This window comes from Lucilia sericata, unplaced genomic scaffold (assembly GCF_015586225.1).
Source record: "Lucilia sericata isolate MDLA Ls3-8-SP2 unplaced genomic scaffold, ASM1558622v1 Contig000819F_arrow, whole genome shotgun sequence".
Lineage (NCBI taxonomy): Eukaryota > Metazoa > Arthropoda > Insecta > Diptera > Calliphoridae > Lucilia > Lucilia sericata.
In genome coordinates, this window is record NW_023994811.1 from 58,486 (window position 1) to 75,763 (window position 17,278).

General features: G+C 29.9%; 1 protein-coding gene across 1 annotated transcript in view; it reads left to right on the forward strand.

The window, feature by feature from the left end:
- LOC119608307 overlaps positions 1-8,272 on the forward strand; it is a 52,914-nt gene extending 44,642 nt beyond the window's left edge. Inside the window, 1 exon segment of the mRNA XM_037962679.1 lies at positions 6,702-8,272. Coding sequence (XP_037818607.1) covers positions 6,702-7,858 — 1,157 coding nt within the window. The 3' untranslated portion in view covers positions 7,859-8,272.
- The last annotated feature ends 9,006 nt before the right edge of the window (positions 8,273-17,278 follow it).

A 17,278-nucleotide genomic window follows, 5' to 3' on the forward strand; every position in this document is an offset into this window, starting at 1 on the left:
GTGTTATATTCAGATTTGTGGGTAGTTGTGTAGCCTTTACTTTAGTATATTTAGTTAGTATTTCAATATTCCCGGTTTAAAGCGAAAGGGGAAGAATGAGAAGAAAGCGGGAAAGGGGGGGAGGGGCAAGACGGGGGGGGAAGGAAAGCAAGGAGCGAGCAAAACGAACGAACGAGCGAACGAACGAGCGAACGAACGAACGACGAACGAACGAAGAAACGAACGAACGAACGAACGAACGAACGAACGAACGAACGAAAGAACGAACGAACGAACGAACGAAGAACGAACGAACGAACGAACGAACGAAACGAACGAACGAACGAACGAAAACGAACGAAGACGAACGAACGAACGAAGAACGAACGAACGAACGAACGAACGAACGAACTAAACGAACGAACGAACGAACGAACGAAACGAAAACGAAACGAACGAACAACGACAACAACGAACGAACGAACAACGAACTAACTAAAGAACGAACTAAAAACTAACGAACGAACGAACGAACGAAAACGAACGAACGAAAACTAACGAATAACGAACTAACTAAAAAACTAACGAACTAACTAACGAACTAACTACTAACTAACTAACTAACTAACGAACTAATAACTACTAACTAACTAACAAACTAACTAACGAACTAAACGAACTACTAACAACTAACGAACTAACTAACTAACTACTAACTAACTAACTAACGAACTAACTAACTAACGAACTACGAACTAACTAAAACTAACTACTAACTAACTAACTAACTAAACTAACTAACTAACTAACGAACTAACTAAAACTAACTAACTAACTAACTAACTAACTAACTAACTAACTAACTGACTAACTAACTAACTTACTTACTTACTTACTTACTTACTTACTAACTAACTAACGAACTAACTAACTAATAACTAACTAACTAACTAACTAACTAACTAACTAAACTAACTAACAAACTAACTAACAAACAACTAACCAACTAATGCTGCCATATTAGGTAATCCTTCTTCAGTTTGGAGATCTGAAATTATCAGAGACAAGAATCATACAATTTTTAAAAATTTATTTTCATTACTTAATGGTAAAAAGTATTGTCTTTCTATAAGATCGGTTATATGGGGCTAGCAGCAATTTATACAATTATGATATAATTTGGTTCTTGTAAAATCCATTTACTTCAAATTCCTTTTTAATTATTTAATTTTGTTTGCATTTTGTTACAATTTCGATTTTTTAATTCAATCTGAAGGATTGAAATAGTGCTTCGACTATACCGATATACCGGTTTAAGTCTAGGCCCATGTTTCGTCATAGTGTAATTGGGGATGAGGATCTTGGTCTTTTCATACACTTTGAATTGTTGATGATTCAAATTACAACAACCCCATTCTATCCAAATATATAATATGTATTTTTAAGTGTAGGCAAGATTTTTCTTACATCATTGAATTATTCGGGCGTATAGATGTATGCAAATACAATTGATTTAAATAAATTTAATTTAACGTAACCTTTACAGTTTAAACATATTTCTCAAACTTCTTTGTGAAGTTTTCGAACAATTTACCATGCTTGTGCATGTCTTAAATTATGCATTATGTATGAGTTTATATTTTTAACCCTAAGATATTTCTTGTTTGTTATTTAAATTTATTTATTCGTTAAAAAGCCTACCATAAGGATAATAAAGGGGTAAATATGGTTGATTTTTTTACGTCTACCATTTACAATAAAACCAGCATCCCTTTAATTTCTAACTAAGTACATATGTACTTGTTTAACTCGAATTTGCATATTTTTGCATCATATGACAAGATCTTTGGGAAGTTTTTTGCCATCTTAGGAGTAAGGTGTAGCGACCATTCATTACTTTAGTGTTTCTAAGTAATCTAGAGAACACCTTTTTTACAATAGTTTACAGATCAATTGTCCTTTTGTAATTTCGAATAATGGAAAATTGCTACCATTTTGTCATATTTCCACACATTTCCCATCGGGTAGTTATAAGTATTTATTACTAAACCACACCCATTCGATACCCTTGTGTCATCTAATATTTGTTGTGTTTAATAAATTTTATGCAAATTTAAAATATGTCAGTTTAAATTTAAACATATGACTAACTTACTACTACTACAGTCAATTTAATTTGAATGTTCATAAAAATGTATCTATGAATTTCATATATATTTTATGAATTAATAATATTTAAAATTTATTACAAAATAAAATAGCTTATCCTTTGTAATAAAATATATATTTAAAAACATTCTACATTTAGTATTTTTATTAATTAAATTAGAGCAGAAAATATAATTCAATAATATTCATTTCATTTAATTTTGTTTTTTTTTGTTAATAAATTCTTTTTTAGATTTTTTTTTAAATAGTTTATTATTTATATAAACAAACTGAAATACTTTCAAAATTAAGATCATGAACGAAAAAAAAAATTTCAAATGATTATATTTTTTTTAAATATTTTATTCTCACTTCCCGGGAAATTTAGGGATTTTATATAGATTATTTTTTTTACTGAACATAAATTAAAAAGTTAGTTAGTTAGTTAGTTAGTTAGTTAAGTAGTTAGTTAGTTAGTTAGTTAGTTAGTTAGTTAGTTAGTTAGTTAGTAGTTAGTTAGTTAGTTAGTTAGTTAGTTAGTTAGTTAGTTAGTTAGTTAGTTAGTTAGTTAGTTAGTAGTTAGTTAGTTAGTTAGTTAGTTAGTTAGTTAGTTAGTTAGTTAGTTAGTTAGTAGTTAGTTAGTTAGTTAGTTAGTTAGTTAGTTAGTTAGTAGTTAGTTAGTTAGTTAGTTAGTTAGTTAGTTAGTTAGTTAGTTAGTTAGTTAGTTAGTTAGTTAGTTAGTTAGTTAGTTAGTTAGTTAGTTAGTTAGTTAGTTAGTTAGTTAGTTAGTTAGTTAGTTAGTTAGTTAGTTAGTTAGTTAGTTAGTTAGTTAGTTAGTTAGTTAGTTAGTTAGTTAGTTAGTTAGTTAGTTAGTAGTTAGTTAGTTAGTTAGTTAGTTAGTTAGTTAGTTAGTTAGTTAGTTAGTTAGTTAGTTAGTTAGTTAGTTAGTTAGTTAGTTAGTTAGTTAGTTAGTTAGTTAGTTAGTTAGTTAGTTAGTAGTTAGTTAGTTAGTTAGTTAGTTAGTTAGTAGTTAGTTAGTAGTTAGTTAGTTAGTTAGTTAGTTAGTTAGTTAGTTTAGTTAGTTAGTTAGTAGTTAGTTAGTTAGTTAGTTAGTTAGTTAGTTAGTTAGTTAGTTAGTTAGTTAGTTAGTTAGTAGTTAGTTAGTTAGTTAGTTAGTTAGTTAGTTAGTTAGTTAGTTAGTAGTTAGTTAGTTAGTTAGTTAGTTAGTTAGTTAGTTAGTTAGTTAGTTAGTTAGTTAGTTAGTTAGTTAGTTAGTTAGTTAGTTAGTTAGTTAGTTAGTTAGTTAGTTAGTTAGTTAGTTAGTTAGTTAGTTAGTAGTTAGTTAGTTAGTTAGTTAGTTAGTTAGTTAGTTAGTTAGTTAGTTAGTTAGTTAGTTAGTTAGTTAGTTAGTTAGTAGTTAGTTAGTTAGTTAGTTAGTTAGTTAGTTAGTTAGTTAGTTAGTTAGTTAGTTAGTTAGTTAGTTAGTTAGTTAGTTAGTTAGTTAGTTAGTTAGTTAGTTAGTTAGTAGTTAGTTAGTTAGTTAGTTAGTTAGTAGTTAGTTAGTTAGTTAGTTAGTTAGTTAGTTAGTTAGTTAGTTAGTTAGTTAGTTAGTTAGTTAGTTAGTTAGTTAGTTAGTTAGTAGTTAGTTAGTTAGTTAGTTAGTTAGTTAGTTAGTTAGTTAGTTAGTTAGTTAGTTAGTTAGTTAGTTAGTTAGTTAGTTAGTTAGTTAGTTAGTTAGTTAGTTAGTTAGTTAGTTAGTTAGTTAGTTAGTTAGTTAGTTAGTTAGTTAGTAGTTAGTTAGTTAGTTAGTTAGTTAGTTAGTTAGTTAGTTAGTTAGTTAGTTAGTTAGTTAGTTAGTTAGTTAGTTAGTTAGTTAGTTAGTTAGTTAGTTAGTTAGTTAGTTAGTTAGTTAGTTAGTTAGTTAGTTAGTTAGTAGTTAGTTAGTTAGTTAGTTAGTTAGTTAGTTAGTTAGTTAGTTAGTTAGTTAGTTAGTTAGTTAGTTAGTTAGTTAGTTAGTTAGTTAGTTAGTTAGTTAGTTAGTTAGTTAGTTAGTTAGTTAGTTAGTTAGTTAGTTAGTTAGTTAGTTAGTTAGTTAGTTAGTTAGTTAGTTAGTAGTTAGTTAGTTAGTTAGTTAGTTAGTTAGTAGTTAGTTAGTTAGTTAGTTAGTTAGTTAGTTAGTTAGTTAGTTAGTTAGTTAGTTAGTTAGTTAGTAGTTAGTTAGTTAGTTAGTTAGTTAGTTAGTTAGTTAGTTAGTTAGTTAGTTAGTTAGTTAGTTAGTTAGTTAGTTAGTTAGTTAGTTAGTTAGTAGTTAGTTAGTTAGTTAGTTAGTTAGTTAGTTAGTTAGTTAGTTAGTTAGTTAGTTAGTTAGTTAGTAGTTAGTTAGTTAGTTAGTTAGTTAGTTAGTTAGTTAGTTAGTTAGTTAGTAGTTAGTTAGTTAGTTAGTTAGTTAGTTAGTTAGTTAGTTAGTTAGTTAGTTAGTTAGTTAGTTAGTTAGTAGTTAGTTAGTAGTTAGTTAGTTAGTTAGTTAGTTAGTTAGTTAGTTAGTTAGTAGTTTAGTTAGTTAGTTAGTTAGTTAGTTAGTTAGTTAGTTAGTTAGTTAGTAGTTAGTTAGTTAGTTAGTAGTAGTAGTTAGTTAGTTAGTTAGTTAGTTAGTTAGTTAGTTAGTTAGTAGTTAGTTAGTAGTTAGTTAGTTAGTAGTTAGTTAGTTAGTAGTTAGTTAGTTAGTTAGTTAGTTAGTTAGTTAGTTAGTTAGTAGTTAGTTAGTTAGTTAGTTAGTTAGTTAGTTAGTTAGTTAGTTAGTTAGTAGTTAGTTAGTTAGTTAGTTAGTTAGTTAGTAGTTAGTTAGTTAGTTAGTTAGTTAGTTAGTTAGTTAGTTAGTTAGTTAGTTAGTTAGTTAGTTAGTTAGTTAGTTAGTTAGTTAGTTAGTTAGTTAGTTAGTTAGTTAGTTAGTTAGTTAGTTAGTTAGTTAGTAGTTAGTTAGTTAGTTAGTTAGTTAGTTAGTTAGTAGTTAGTTAGTTAGTTAGTTAGTTAGTTAGTTAGTTAGTTAGTTAGTTAGTTAGTTAGTTAGTTAGTTAGTTAGTTAGTTAGTTAGTTAGTTAGTTAGTTAGTTAGTTAGTTAGTTAGTTAGTTAGTTAGTTAGTTAGTTAGTTAGTTAGTTAGTTAGTTAGTTAGTTAGTTAGTTAGTTAGTTAGTTAGTTAGTTAGTTAGTTAGTTAGTTAGTTAGTTAGTAGTTAGTTAGTTAGTTAGTTAGTTAGTTAGTTAGTTAGTTAGTTAGTTAGTTAGTTAGTTAGTTAGTTAGTTAGTTAGTTAGTTAGTTAGTTAGTTAGTTAGTTAGTTAGTTAGTTAGTTAGTAAGTTGTTTATTAAAGTAAACCATTGTTAAGGAAATTACTTTCAACATTCACAATATTTTAAAGGGAAACTCCTAAAGATATCCGTGTTATACTCACATTCTACTTAATTGAACAATTTCCTCTACTTGCCTCTACTTATTAACCCCTTCATTAGATTACCTCATTAGTTAAGTAACTGCTACAAACAACTCATGCCAACCATCATTATTCATCATAAATTTCATGCTTGTAAATAAGAAAGAAACGAAACATTTATTTTATAAGGAAATATTTCCGGAAATTAAAACAATACCTTTTTTTCTATATTTTCCTGCTTAAATATGTTCTATTCAGTCAAAACGAAAAAAATAACGGAATATAATTAACTTGTTGTTGTGTAAAGAAAAAAGCATATTTGGAATAGAAAATAAAAAAATAATTTACTCCAACTTATTGTGACCATCAAAATGGCTAAAAGCTATTGAAAAGATGAATGAATTACCACCAGGAAGAAAAGGAGGAGAAGATGGGCAAAAAGGGCATAAAGAAGGCAGGCAACAAACATGTTTTTATGATGTGTCAATTTCATTCCTGTACGCTTAGGTTTTTTATTTCTTGTTATAATCTAAAAAAACACTATAGTAGGAGAAGGTATTATGTATCTAAGATGATGTTTGTAATCTTCTAGGTATTTATTATCTGAGGCGATATAATTATGTCCCTCAGTTTTAATGAAAGGTCTAAATATGAATGGAAATAACGTTTGCCTTTTTTTGGGTATCATAAAGTCGACTTTGACCGCGTTTAATTTCATACTTGTTGATTTGTTTCTTGTAAATTTTGTTGTTGTTTTGTTATTATAATTTTTTGGTTGTTGTTGCTCTTGTTATTATTTCCTGTTGCTTTAGCAATAAGCATCAATCTGTTATATAAACTTGGATTATTAATGATTGTATGTTCTTTTTCTTCCCTCTTTATTTTTTTTTGTTTTTTTTTTTTTTTGCAACTTCAACAACTTGTACTTGCACCCAACGTTACACTGTGCTTTCATTTGTTCTGCTACTTGAATAAATGTTGGATTTTCTATTTGAACTTGTTGCTGTGTGTTTCTTCTATTGTTGTCGTTGTAATAAATATTCTTAACATTTTTGTTGTTGTTGGTCGTCGTCGTTGTTGTCGTGTATTTGTGTGCGTGTGTTTGTAATTGTGTTTCTGTGTGCGATTTTATGTGAATGTCTACAAGATGTCGAAACAAATCAGAGGGATGAGTATCAAAATCCAACTTCCGCTACAACAACAATAACACAAAAAGAAGAAGCAGCAGTAGCACTGACTGTTAAAGAAACGGAAACACTTGAAAACACTCAAACGGAAAATAACAAGGGTATTCAACAGGAGCCGCAGCAACAACAACAACAACAAACAATTCATAATGATACTATGAAGTATAAACAGGCTGCTCTTGACTCACAGGAGCAGGAGCCAGCTGCTGTAGGCAAACATAATGATAATCTAGTGGGTGTTAATTGGCCCTTAAAAACCATGGAAACTTTAAAAAATAATGGTGTTGAAACGAATTTTGTTAATACACATAATAATACTAACAAACTTAAAGACAATGATAAAGACATTGTAAATAAGCTGAAGGAGCAGCAGGAGCAGGTATTAAATATTAAAGCTGAAAATGAGCAACAACAACAACTACATACAACAACATGTAGCAGAAAATTTATGGACAAAGATTTAAATTGTCTGGAAAAAGAAAAGACAATTGCAAGTAATGATGAAAATATCAAAGAAAATACGGCAAATGCAACGAATAATGCAAAAATTGCCGAAGACGAAGGTGGAGTAGAGGGGTTAGCAGTAGTAAAAGCCATTGACCACAATATGCGGCCAGCAGAAGGAGTAGAATCAACAAATTCAACGACTATAGAAAAAGAAACAATACAAATTGATATGAAACCAGAAATGATTGATGAAGAAACAATAAACAAACCAACAGCCACAGCATTATCATCAACAACAACAGTAGCAGCAGCAGCAGAAGTAGAAAGAACACAGCCAGCAGCAACAGCAACATTATTGCGGAACGTTAACGCTGTCGCAGCTGCTAACACCATAGATGGAGTTAATCATACAAATAGCAGCTGTGGCAGCATCAGCAGTAGCAACATTAGCTCTAGCAACCATAGTAGTCAAATAACAAGAAGTCTGAATATGGAAATTAGTAGTGTTGAACAATCTACTATTACTTCTGCAACAACGTTACCAAACATCACCCCGGACAACCATAATCAGTCACAGAATTTAACGGCAAATGCATCATCAACATCATCCTCAACATCAATAACAAATATGATGACTTCTGATGACCAGTCCTCCTCTACCAACACATAAGTCGTATGTGTTTTTATATTTGCCCTGTTGGTCTCTTTCCTACCCCCCTCCGCTCCCCTCAAAATTGTGTAATAATTTTTAGTTGTTTTTATTTTTAAACCATATTTGTGTATGTGTATGCTACTGGAACCGATTCTATTACATACGATCTCCTTCTACCTATAAAACTATTCTAAAAGCCAGCATACTTAAAGCCGACCTACACTACATAACGTTACCCTTCGTTGATAACCCTAATGCTGTCTCCTAAACCCGTTTTTTTATTTCAGAATATTTTGGTAATAAAGAAAAAATCTAAAAATATTAAAACACAGTGTTACGCAAAAAAAGAAAAAACAATATATATATATAAATCTGAAATGTATGTATAGTGAATATTTAAATATAAAATATTTGTTTTATTTTTCTGCTTTTAAGGATTTTTTTTTTCAATTTTTTCCGGCTTAAATTCTAGTTTTTCTATGTAATCCGTGAAAAGGCGATTTATGTTCATTTTTAGGGTAAGTTATTGCTTTTAAATTACAACGAAGTAAGTAAGAGAAATTGTTTAAAATGCAGGCGATTGAAATTTTTTCTCAATAACGATTTTATATAAAAGATAGGTCTAAAATGCACCTATTTTTCATAGTCCACTGGACAAACCCATTTAAAGTCTTGACAGTTTACATAAATGACATTCGGATTTAATACATTGGTAGTATAATGTAGTATAATTTGTAGTCTAAAGTGAGGGCTGTAGTCTGGACAATATCAGGACTATAGTCTGGACAATACTCTAATCCATAGTCTGGACTTTATTCTAGTCTATAATGTAGTCTTGTTATATTCTGAACAATAGTCTTGTCAATAGCCTGGACTATAATTCTGTCCATAGTCTGGATAATAGTCTTGTGTCTGGACTATAGTTTATCTCTCTAGTTTAGACTTTAGTCTAGCGTATAGTAGACTCCTGGTCTATATTATGGACTATAGTCTAGTCTATAGTCTGGACTATATAGTCATAGTCTGAACTATATTCTAGTCTTTTTATATTCTGAACTATAGTCTTGTCTATAGTCTGGACTAAATGTCTATACTCTGGACTATGTTCTAGCCAATAGTTTAGACTATAGACTAGTATATAGTAGTCTATAGCCTAATCAATATTATGTATTATTGTCTAGTCCATGGTCTGGACTATATAGTCATGTCTATAGTTTGGACTAAAGTCTTATCTGTAGTCTGGACTATAGCCATATCTATAGTCTGGACTACTGTCGTGTCTATAGTCTGGACTATAATCTTATCCATAGTCAGGATAATAGTCTTGTCTACAGTCTGGACTATAGTCTAGTCTATGGTTGAGATTATAGGATAGTGTATAGTAGTCTATAGCCTAGCTAATGCTATCTATTTTTGTCTAGTTCATAGTCTGGACTATATAGTCATGTTTATAGTTTGGACTAAAGTCTAATCTGTAGTCTGGACTATATTCTTGTCTATGGTCTGGACAATAATTTTCTCTATAGTCTGGATTACAGTCGTGTCTATAGTCTGGACTGTAGTTTTGTCTATTGTCTAGACTATAATCTAGTCTATAGCTTTGTTTATAGTCTGGACTATTATCTTTTATATAGTCTGGACTATAGTGTTGTATATGGTTTCACTATATTCCGGACATTAGTCTTGTCTACAGTCTGGACTAAAGTCCTATCTACAATCTGTTCTATAGTCTAGTCTATAGTCTAGTCTATAGTCTAGACTATAATCTAGTCTATAGCTTTGTTTATAGTCTGGACTATTATCTTTTATATATACTATAGACTAGACTATAGACTAGACTATAGACTAGACTATAGACTAGACTATAGACTAGACTATAGACTAGACTATAGACTAGACTATAGACTAGACTATAGACTAGACTATAGACTAGACTATAGACTAGACTATAGGCTAGACTATAGACTAGACTATAGACTAGACTATAGACTAGACTATAGACTAGACTATAGACTAGACTATAGACTAGACTATAGACTAGACTATAGACTAGACTATAGACTAGACTATAGACTAGTCTATAGTCTAATAAAATATTTTCACAAAAATATATCAAACCCGCTTATAACGAACTCGGTTATAACGATAAAACGAACTGTTTTTTCAGTGCCTCAAATACAATTTCATACAATTTTCTTTTTTTATATCGAACTACTTTGTTGGAAAAAAACTTAAATTTGTTAAGAAATATATAAGCAAATAAAAGTAATGGTGTTTTTGTGTAAAGAATATTAAATAAATTTATAATTCATATTCTTTTAATTTCGTAAAATACCACTTTATTTTTGGAACTACAAAAACTTCACCCTTTCTATTACCAATTTCACTGGTCCCTCGGAGTTCGTTATAAAAGGGTTTAACTGTATATAAATCACCTACAGCAAAATAATTAATAAGAATTGTAACAACACTGCTGAGTGGTACTAGTTAAAATGTTCACACATTTAATCCTCAATTAATCTGTAAAATCGTCATGTTTGTCAAAAGGGCATTACGCTCTTGACATTGCTGATGAATATGTATATTTTTTTATTTGGTGTATATTTTGCCCGAAAATTAAAATCCTTTATGAGTTTTAAAAAATATTTATATTTATAGATGTGTAGGAGGATGTTGTGAGTGAATTTTTAAAGCTATTAAAAGTGTACTAAAGGTTTGGGTAAGAGATTTTATAAAATGTTGTTTTGGAATGCTAGAGCCCAAAGTGTTGGAGCTATAGTATGCAATCTATTATGTGGACTAAAGTCAGGTCTATAATCTGTATATAAATAATATGAAGTATAGTAAAGTCTATAGTCTTTCATATAGTCGAGTAGTTTAATGTATTCTCTAGAATATGATATAAAATATAGTATTAACCCTGGATAGGTCTATAATGTGTATTATATACAATTCTATAATCTGGACTTTATCCAAGTTTATAATAAAAAATTAGGGGAAATCTGGACTGTACTGTGGTTTTACTATACTTATACTGTAGTCTAGACTATAGTGAATTCTATAGCTTAGGTTATAGTCAAGTTTATAGTTTGCACTATAAACTACTACTATACCAGACTATAGTCTAGTCTGTAGACTTGGTTTGTGTATAGTCTTTGATATGGATTATACTTTAGACTATAATCTAGTCCAGAAAATGTTGATTTTATTTATATAAAATTTGCAATAAATTTCTCTCTTTATGCAGAAAATTTCTCTAAATTTAGTGATAAAATTTAAATTTTTGAAAAAAAGTTCAATTCCAAAAATATCCTCAAAAACACCCTATTTTACTTACTCGTCAACATTATACATAACATTTCGAATACTAATTCCGTTCGCTTTTGCCGTTGTAGTTATTTATGCGTATATTTTAATTCAGTTTTTTGTACAAAGTTAACTTTTGATAGATTACTCTAGTCATTTATTATAACAGCTATTCCCCATTGAAACAAAAAACATTGAAGAAAAACAAAAGGTGGGTAAGATTCAAGAAAAAAAAAAAAAAAAAATAAATAAAATGTCGGCTTGCGAAATAAATGTAATTCGTAAAATTTTTATACAGTTTTTGGCTGATGTAGTTATTAAGGCCATGCAGTTCGGGCTGTCTGTATCGAAATAGTGGTTAAATTCACAGTAGTCATTGTAGTAGCTTTTTAGGCGTTGTTATTGTTTAGTACTTACAACATAACACTCGATTGTGAATTCAGCAAATTATTTTACCATTGGTTATTGTATGTGGCCATATGACTAATTATCTGAGGAGAAAATTTATACTCTAACTCTTAATTTGGATTATTCACTCTGTAATAGTTTACTTGTGGTGGGTTAAGTAACTAATTTCTAAGTTGCTGTATGTCTCCTTTTTAGTTTACTTAGAGGTAGTAAAGTAACTATAGAATTGATCTTAATATTACAAAGAGTAAAAACCCCAAAAGTATAAAAACGATACATTGATAGAAAACCTCCCGGGGGCTGCTGCAACCTTCTCAGTGATCGCAGTCAACGTTGTTGTTAATGTTCTTATTGTATTGTTTGGAAATAAACAAAAACATTCAGTTACAAAGCCTCTTTGGCTTATTTGTTAATAGTGAACACAGATACTTACATATACTGACACACGCTTACATGCATTCATTCATATTTGTACTAAAACAAACACACATTCCTACATACAGATGTATGAGATTACCCTGTAGTTTTATCAGGTGTCAGTGACTTTTAGATAGAATTGTTCCTAAAACTTGAACTACTTATGTACGGGTTAACTCCAATTTATATATTTTTGAAGTAATAGTCTCGACTATAATCCGGTCTATAGTCTGAACTATAGTCTAGTCCATAGTCTGGACTATAGTCTAATCTATAGTCTTTACATTAGTCTAATCTATAGTCTGGGCTATAGTCTAGTCTTTAGTCTGGACTATAGTTTAATGTATGGTCTGGACTATAGTCTATTCTATAGTAGGGACTGTAGTATAGTATTTACACTAGACTATAATCAAATCTGGATCATAGTCTAATCAATAGTCTGAACTATAGTCTCAACTATAGTCTGGACTATTGTCTAGTTTATAGTCTAGTCTATAATAAATAATCTAAGTCTGGGCTATACTCTAATAATAGTCTGGTATATAGTAAAATCTATAGTTTGGGCTATACTCTGTTCTATAGTGTAGTATAGCATAGTATTTAAACTGGACTATAGTCAAACCTATAGTCTGGACCATAGTCTAATCAATAGTGTGGACTATAGTCTGATCTGTAGTTTGGACTATAGTGTGGACTATAGTCTCATCTATAGTCTGGACTATTGTCTGGTCTATAGTCTAGTCTAATGTATAATCTGGACTATAATCTAATCTATAGTCTGGGCTATAGTATATTCTATAGTCTGGACTATAGTATAATCTATAGTTTGGACTATAGTCTAATCTAGTCTTTTTTCTCGGAATTATAGTCAACTCCATAGTCTTAACTATAGTCTGGTCTATAGCATATACTATTCTGTGGAAATAAGGAATATCGTCAATCTAGTATCCCCAAGTGAATGTAGTCTGAGATAAATATGTCTTCACCTAGTAACTAAGTAAAATCACTAGTTGGGGACAGCCACTTCGCAACTGCAGGGTTTACATATACATGTTAAACAAGTGTACTTTACATTAATACACTGTAATAACAACATTCATCCAGTCACTCATTCATTCATCCATCCATCCATTCAGTCGATTCAGTTTGTAGAATAATTTTGCTTGTTAACTTTTCGTCAATTTCACGGTATTTTCTCTACTTTATTTACGATTATTATTGTGTTTATATGATTTTGCAAAAAAAAAAAAAATCTATGTGTGTGTATGTATCCCAGGAGTTTTATAAGACGTCAATGTGTCCCTTACATAAAGTATTTTTTTTTTCAAATTGTCTGCCTAATTGCTTGTCCTGAAATGTTAGATTACTTATACTCCTTTGGCAATACAAAGAGATAGAGAGAAAGTCAATTGTCTCTTAGGTGTCCCTAAGTAATCTAGAAAGTAGTCAATTTAAAACTTTTGGTCTGTTATATATTCTAGAAAGTAGTTGCAGAACCATTTTTAATAGAAGTGTTTTATATATTTTTTTTACACCTTGATCAAATCATTGCAATAGATTGTCAATCCCTATACCGAGATAAACACCCCTTACTGCAGGGTTGTTTCCACCACATATGAATACTCTGTGTGTGTAGCATACTTTGAGGCTGTAGCATACTTTTAGGGGTATTTGTATTTGATTGTATGTTAAATCATCATTACTGTTCATGTTGTTGTTTTTTTCTGCTTTCGTTTCTTTTGTATTAGCAGTATGTAGTTGATGTTTCTGTTGTTATTATTTAAAAGCGTTTGTAATTTATTATTTTTTCGAAATTTTTTTTTGTCAGAACATAGTACATTTTGCCTGAACGTAGTAGATTCAACCAGGTGGAAATTAATTCAAACTGACAATACACAAACAATGCTATAAAGTACTTTTACTTTCCCCAGAAATAATTTGAGTTTATGAAGAAAACTTCTTGGGGTATTTTCAATATTTCTTTAAAATTTTTGCCATATTTTCTTTTTTGAAGGTAAAAGATTCTTAGCTTTTGTTGTTTTGCTGTATAGAACTTTTAAAATGAATCGTACTAATTTTATGAATATTTTTTTCATATTCTGCATCGAAAAAGTGTGTGCAAGGACAGGCGTTTATTCATTTTGGCAGTAGGTTTGTAAAACTTTGAATTGTTGGTCTTAGGTCCATATAATTATGTGAATTCTTAAGAAATGTTAAGAATATTACTTATGTCGCGATCTTGAAAGAACACCGTTCCATTGTGATAAGCTTAATACTATTCCTGGAAGGGCGATATTCATTCGTTCGTTGACTCTTGTGGAGCGGCACAGTCATAAAAAACTGTTTTACGTAGGTATGACATACGTCTAATCATACGGTATATAGTAAGTATACCTATAAAAAGCCTTAACAAATTTTTACAGTGTACAAGTCAACGTAACTCTTGTTTGGACTGGTGCCTCCTAAGATGCACTACAATCTTCAAACGCACCAGTAAAATGAAATAAAAAGAAAAAATACATAGCAACCTATTGCAAAACAGATTCGTTCAAGGACGATCCGTTTAATGCATATTCATCTCCAAATTTCCACGTGTCCTGGAACCTAAATCAATTTGACGGAATGTCTTTTAAGTTGGGACAGTCAGTGGATGAAATTTAAATTGATTTCTATCACGTTTGAGAGCTTAGAGAGATACCAAACTGGCTACATACATATGTATATATTAATGGTCGATATATTGAGATTTAGATCTCGATGTGTCTCGCCTAATTTCAGCCAAAAAAATAGGATAATGTATGCTGGATTAAAAGGCACATAACGCCTTACTCATTCAATGCTAAGCCAATTTGGCTTTCTTTGAAAACATACATTAACTGTTAGCAAAACTACTGTTGAATACCCTATATCTAGCTGAAAGCTTCTTGCAAGAATAGATGGCGCATAACGCCTTATTCATTCGCCAAGTTTTTTGGCTTTCTTTAAAAACATACATTAACTGTTTGCAAATCTACTGTTATATATGTAACATCATTATTATATTCCTAAAAACACTAATAATATATATTCTTTTGTTTTATAAATATGTATCCTAAAAAGAAATAAAACGAACAAATACGTTTTATTCTGCATTAATTTGATGAAGCATACTTGACAACGCAGCATAAGCGTGTGTGACTTCTTATTGATTTTTGATTTTATTCCCTTTAAATGCCAATTAAACAATTAATTAAGAGTAATCATTAAATTGCTACTGTATAATTGAGTCAAATTTAATATAATAATAAAGTGGTTAATTAGATGATTATTTTAAGCTTAATTATTAATTGTTAAATATATTTTAATGTGAAAATTGTGAATTATTTGAAACTTTTTGTTATGTGGAAGGGGGGTAAAGGGAGAGGATTTATTTGAACTATAAAGGTTTTAGTTGAATAAAACTTCTAGCGTATGTTGAGGAAAACATTTAAAGAAGGGAATAGCCAAATATTAAATTATAAATATTTAGCCTTACTGTAACTTTCAGAGAAAGTTCAGAAACTTTTCTGAAAAATATCTTATACCATTTTAAAACATACGGCTCAAGTAAAAACAAATAGAAATAAAGCACTTACATATCATATGTAATGTTCAGTTCTGTATTTTTATATGAAAACCATAAAATCGGCAGCAGATCTTTAAATAGCGATCCAATTGACAAAATAATGAAAATCTGAGATCACACATATTTCCTATCAAAAATCTAAAATCTGTGGTCATTCACGATTCTCAGCAAAAATCGTTTTTTATATGAAAAACTTAAATCGTCCGCAGATCCTTAAATAACGCTCCAATCTGTGATTACCACCAAAAAAAGATTTTTATATAAAAAACTTAAAATGGATCTATAGATTCTTAAAAAACGCTCCAATTGAGGAAATTGTGATTATCACACCAAATATCGAGTTTTATATGAAAAGCCTAAAATCGGATATAGATTCATTCTAAAATCTGCACGAGTATTCCTACAGCCGATCGACCGCAGTAATCATTCATATTTCTTATCAATATTCGATTTTTATATGAAAAGCCTTAAATCGTGCGCAGATCCTTTAATAATGTTCCAATCAAAAAAACTCTGTGAACATTCATATTTCTATGAAAATAACTAAAATCGTCTATAGATCTTTTAATAGTTCCATAATTGAGAATATATTGAAAATCTGTGATCATATATATTTCTCATCATAAATCGATTTTTATATTGAAAACCTAAAATCGGCTTAAGATCCTTAAATAACGTTCCACTTGAGGAAACAGTGATCATTCATATTTCTCATCAATAATCGATATTTATATGAAAAACCTAGTCAATAGTCTAGACTAAAGTCTAATCTAAAGTCTGGACTATAATCTAGTCTACAGTCTGGAATATAGTCTAGTATATAGTCTGGACTATAGTCTAGTCTATAGCTGGGACTATAGTATAGTATTTAGACTGGACTATAGTAAAATCTATATTCTGGACTATAGTCTAATCTATAGTTTGGACTATAATATAATCTGTAATAGGTACTATAGTACAGTATTTAGACTGCACTATAGTCAAATCTATAGTCTGGACCCTTGTGTAATCAATAGTCTGTACTATAGTCCCATCTATAGTCTGAAGTATAGTCTAGTCTATAGTTTAATCTATAATCTGGACTATAGGCCATCTATAGTTTGGACTATAGTCTAATCTATAGTCTGGACTATATTCTATTCTATAGTACGGACTATAGTCTAATCTATAGTAGGAACTATAGTCTAGTCTGTAGTAGGGACTATAGTCAAATCTGTAATCTGGACCATAGTCTAATCTATAGTCTGGATAGTCTAATCTATAGTCTGGATTATATGAAAAACCTAAAATCGGCTATAGATCCATAAATAGCACTGAAATTGAGGAATTATTGAAAATCTGTGATCAGTAATATTTCTTACCAAAAATTTAAAAATCTAAATCGGCAGGAGTATTCGTACAGCCGATCTACCACCCAACTATGGGGAGGATCATCTAAACATTCATATGGATATGCTCTTTTCGGACAGGAACTTTCTCCTTTTGGTTAACCACATACATACGTATTTCTTACCATTATCAGTAGCAGCAAAGATAAGATGGACTCATTCATTCGATTCTAATCCGATTTCTAACTTTTTTTAAATTTTAAGCTCGAAAAAAATCTAAAGAAAATTTTTTCTTAAAAAACAACTTACAAATTTAAAGCAAAAACAATTTTCACCAAAGTTGTTTTTTAATAAAATATTTATTTTAGATTTTCT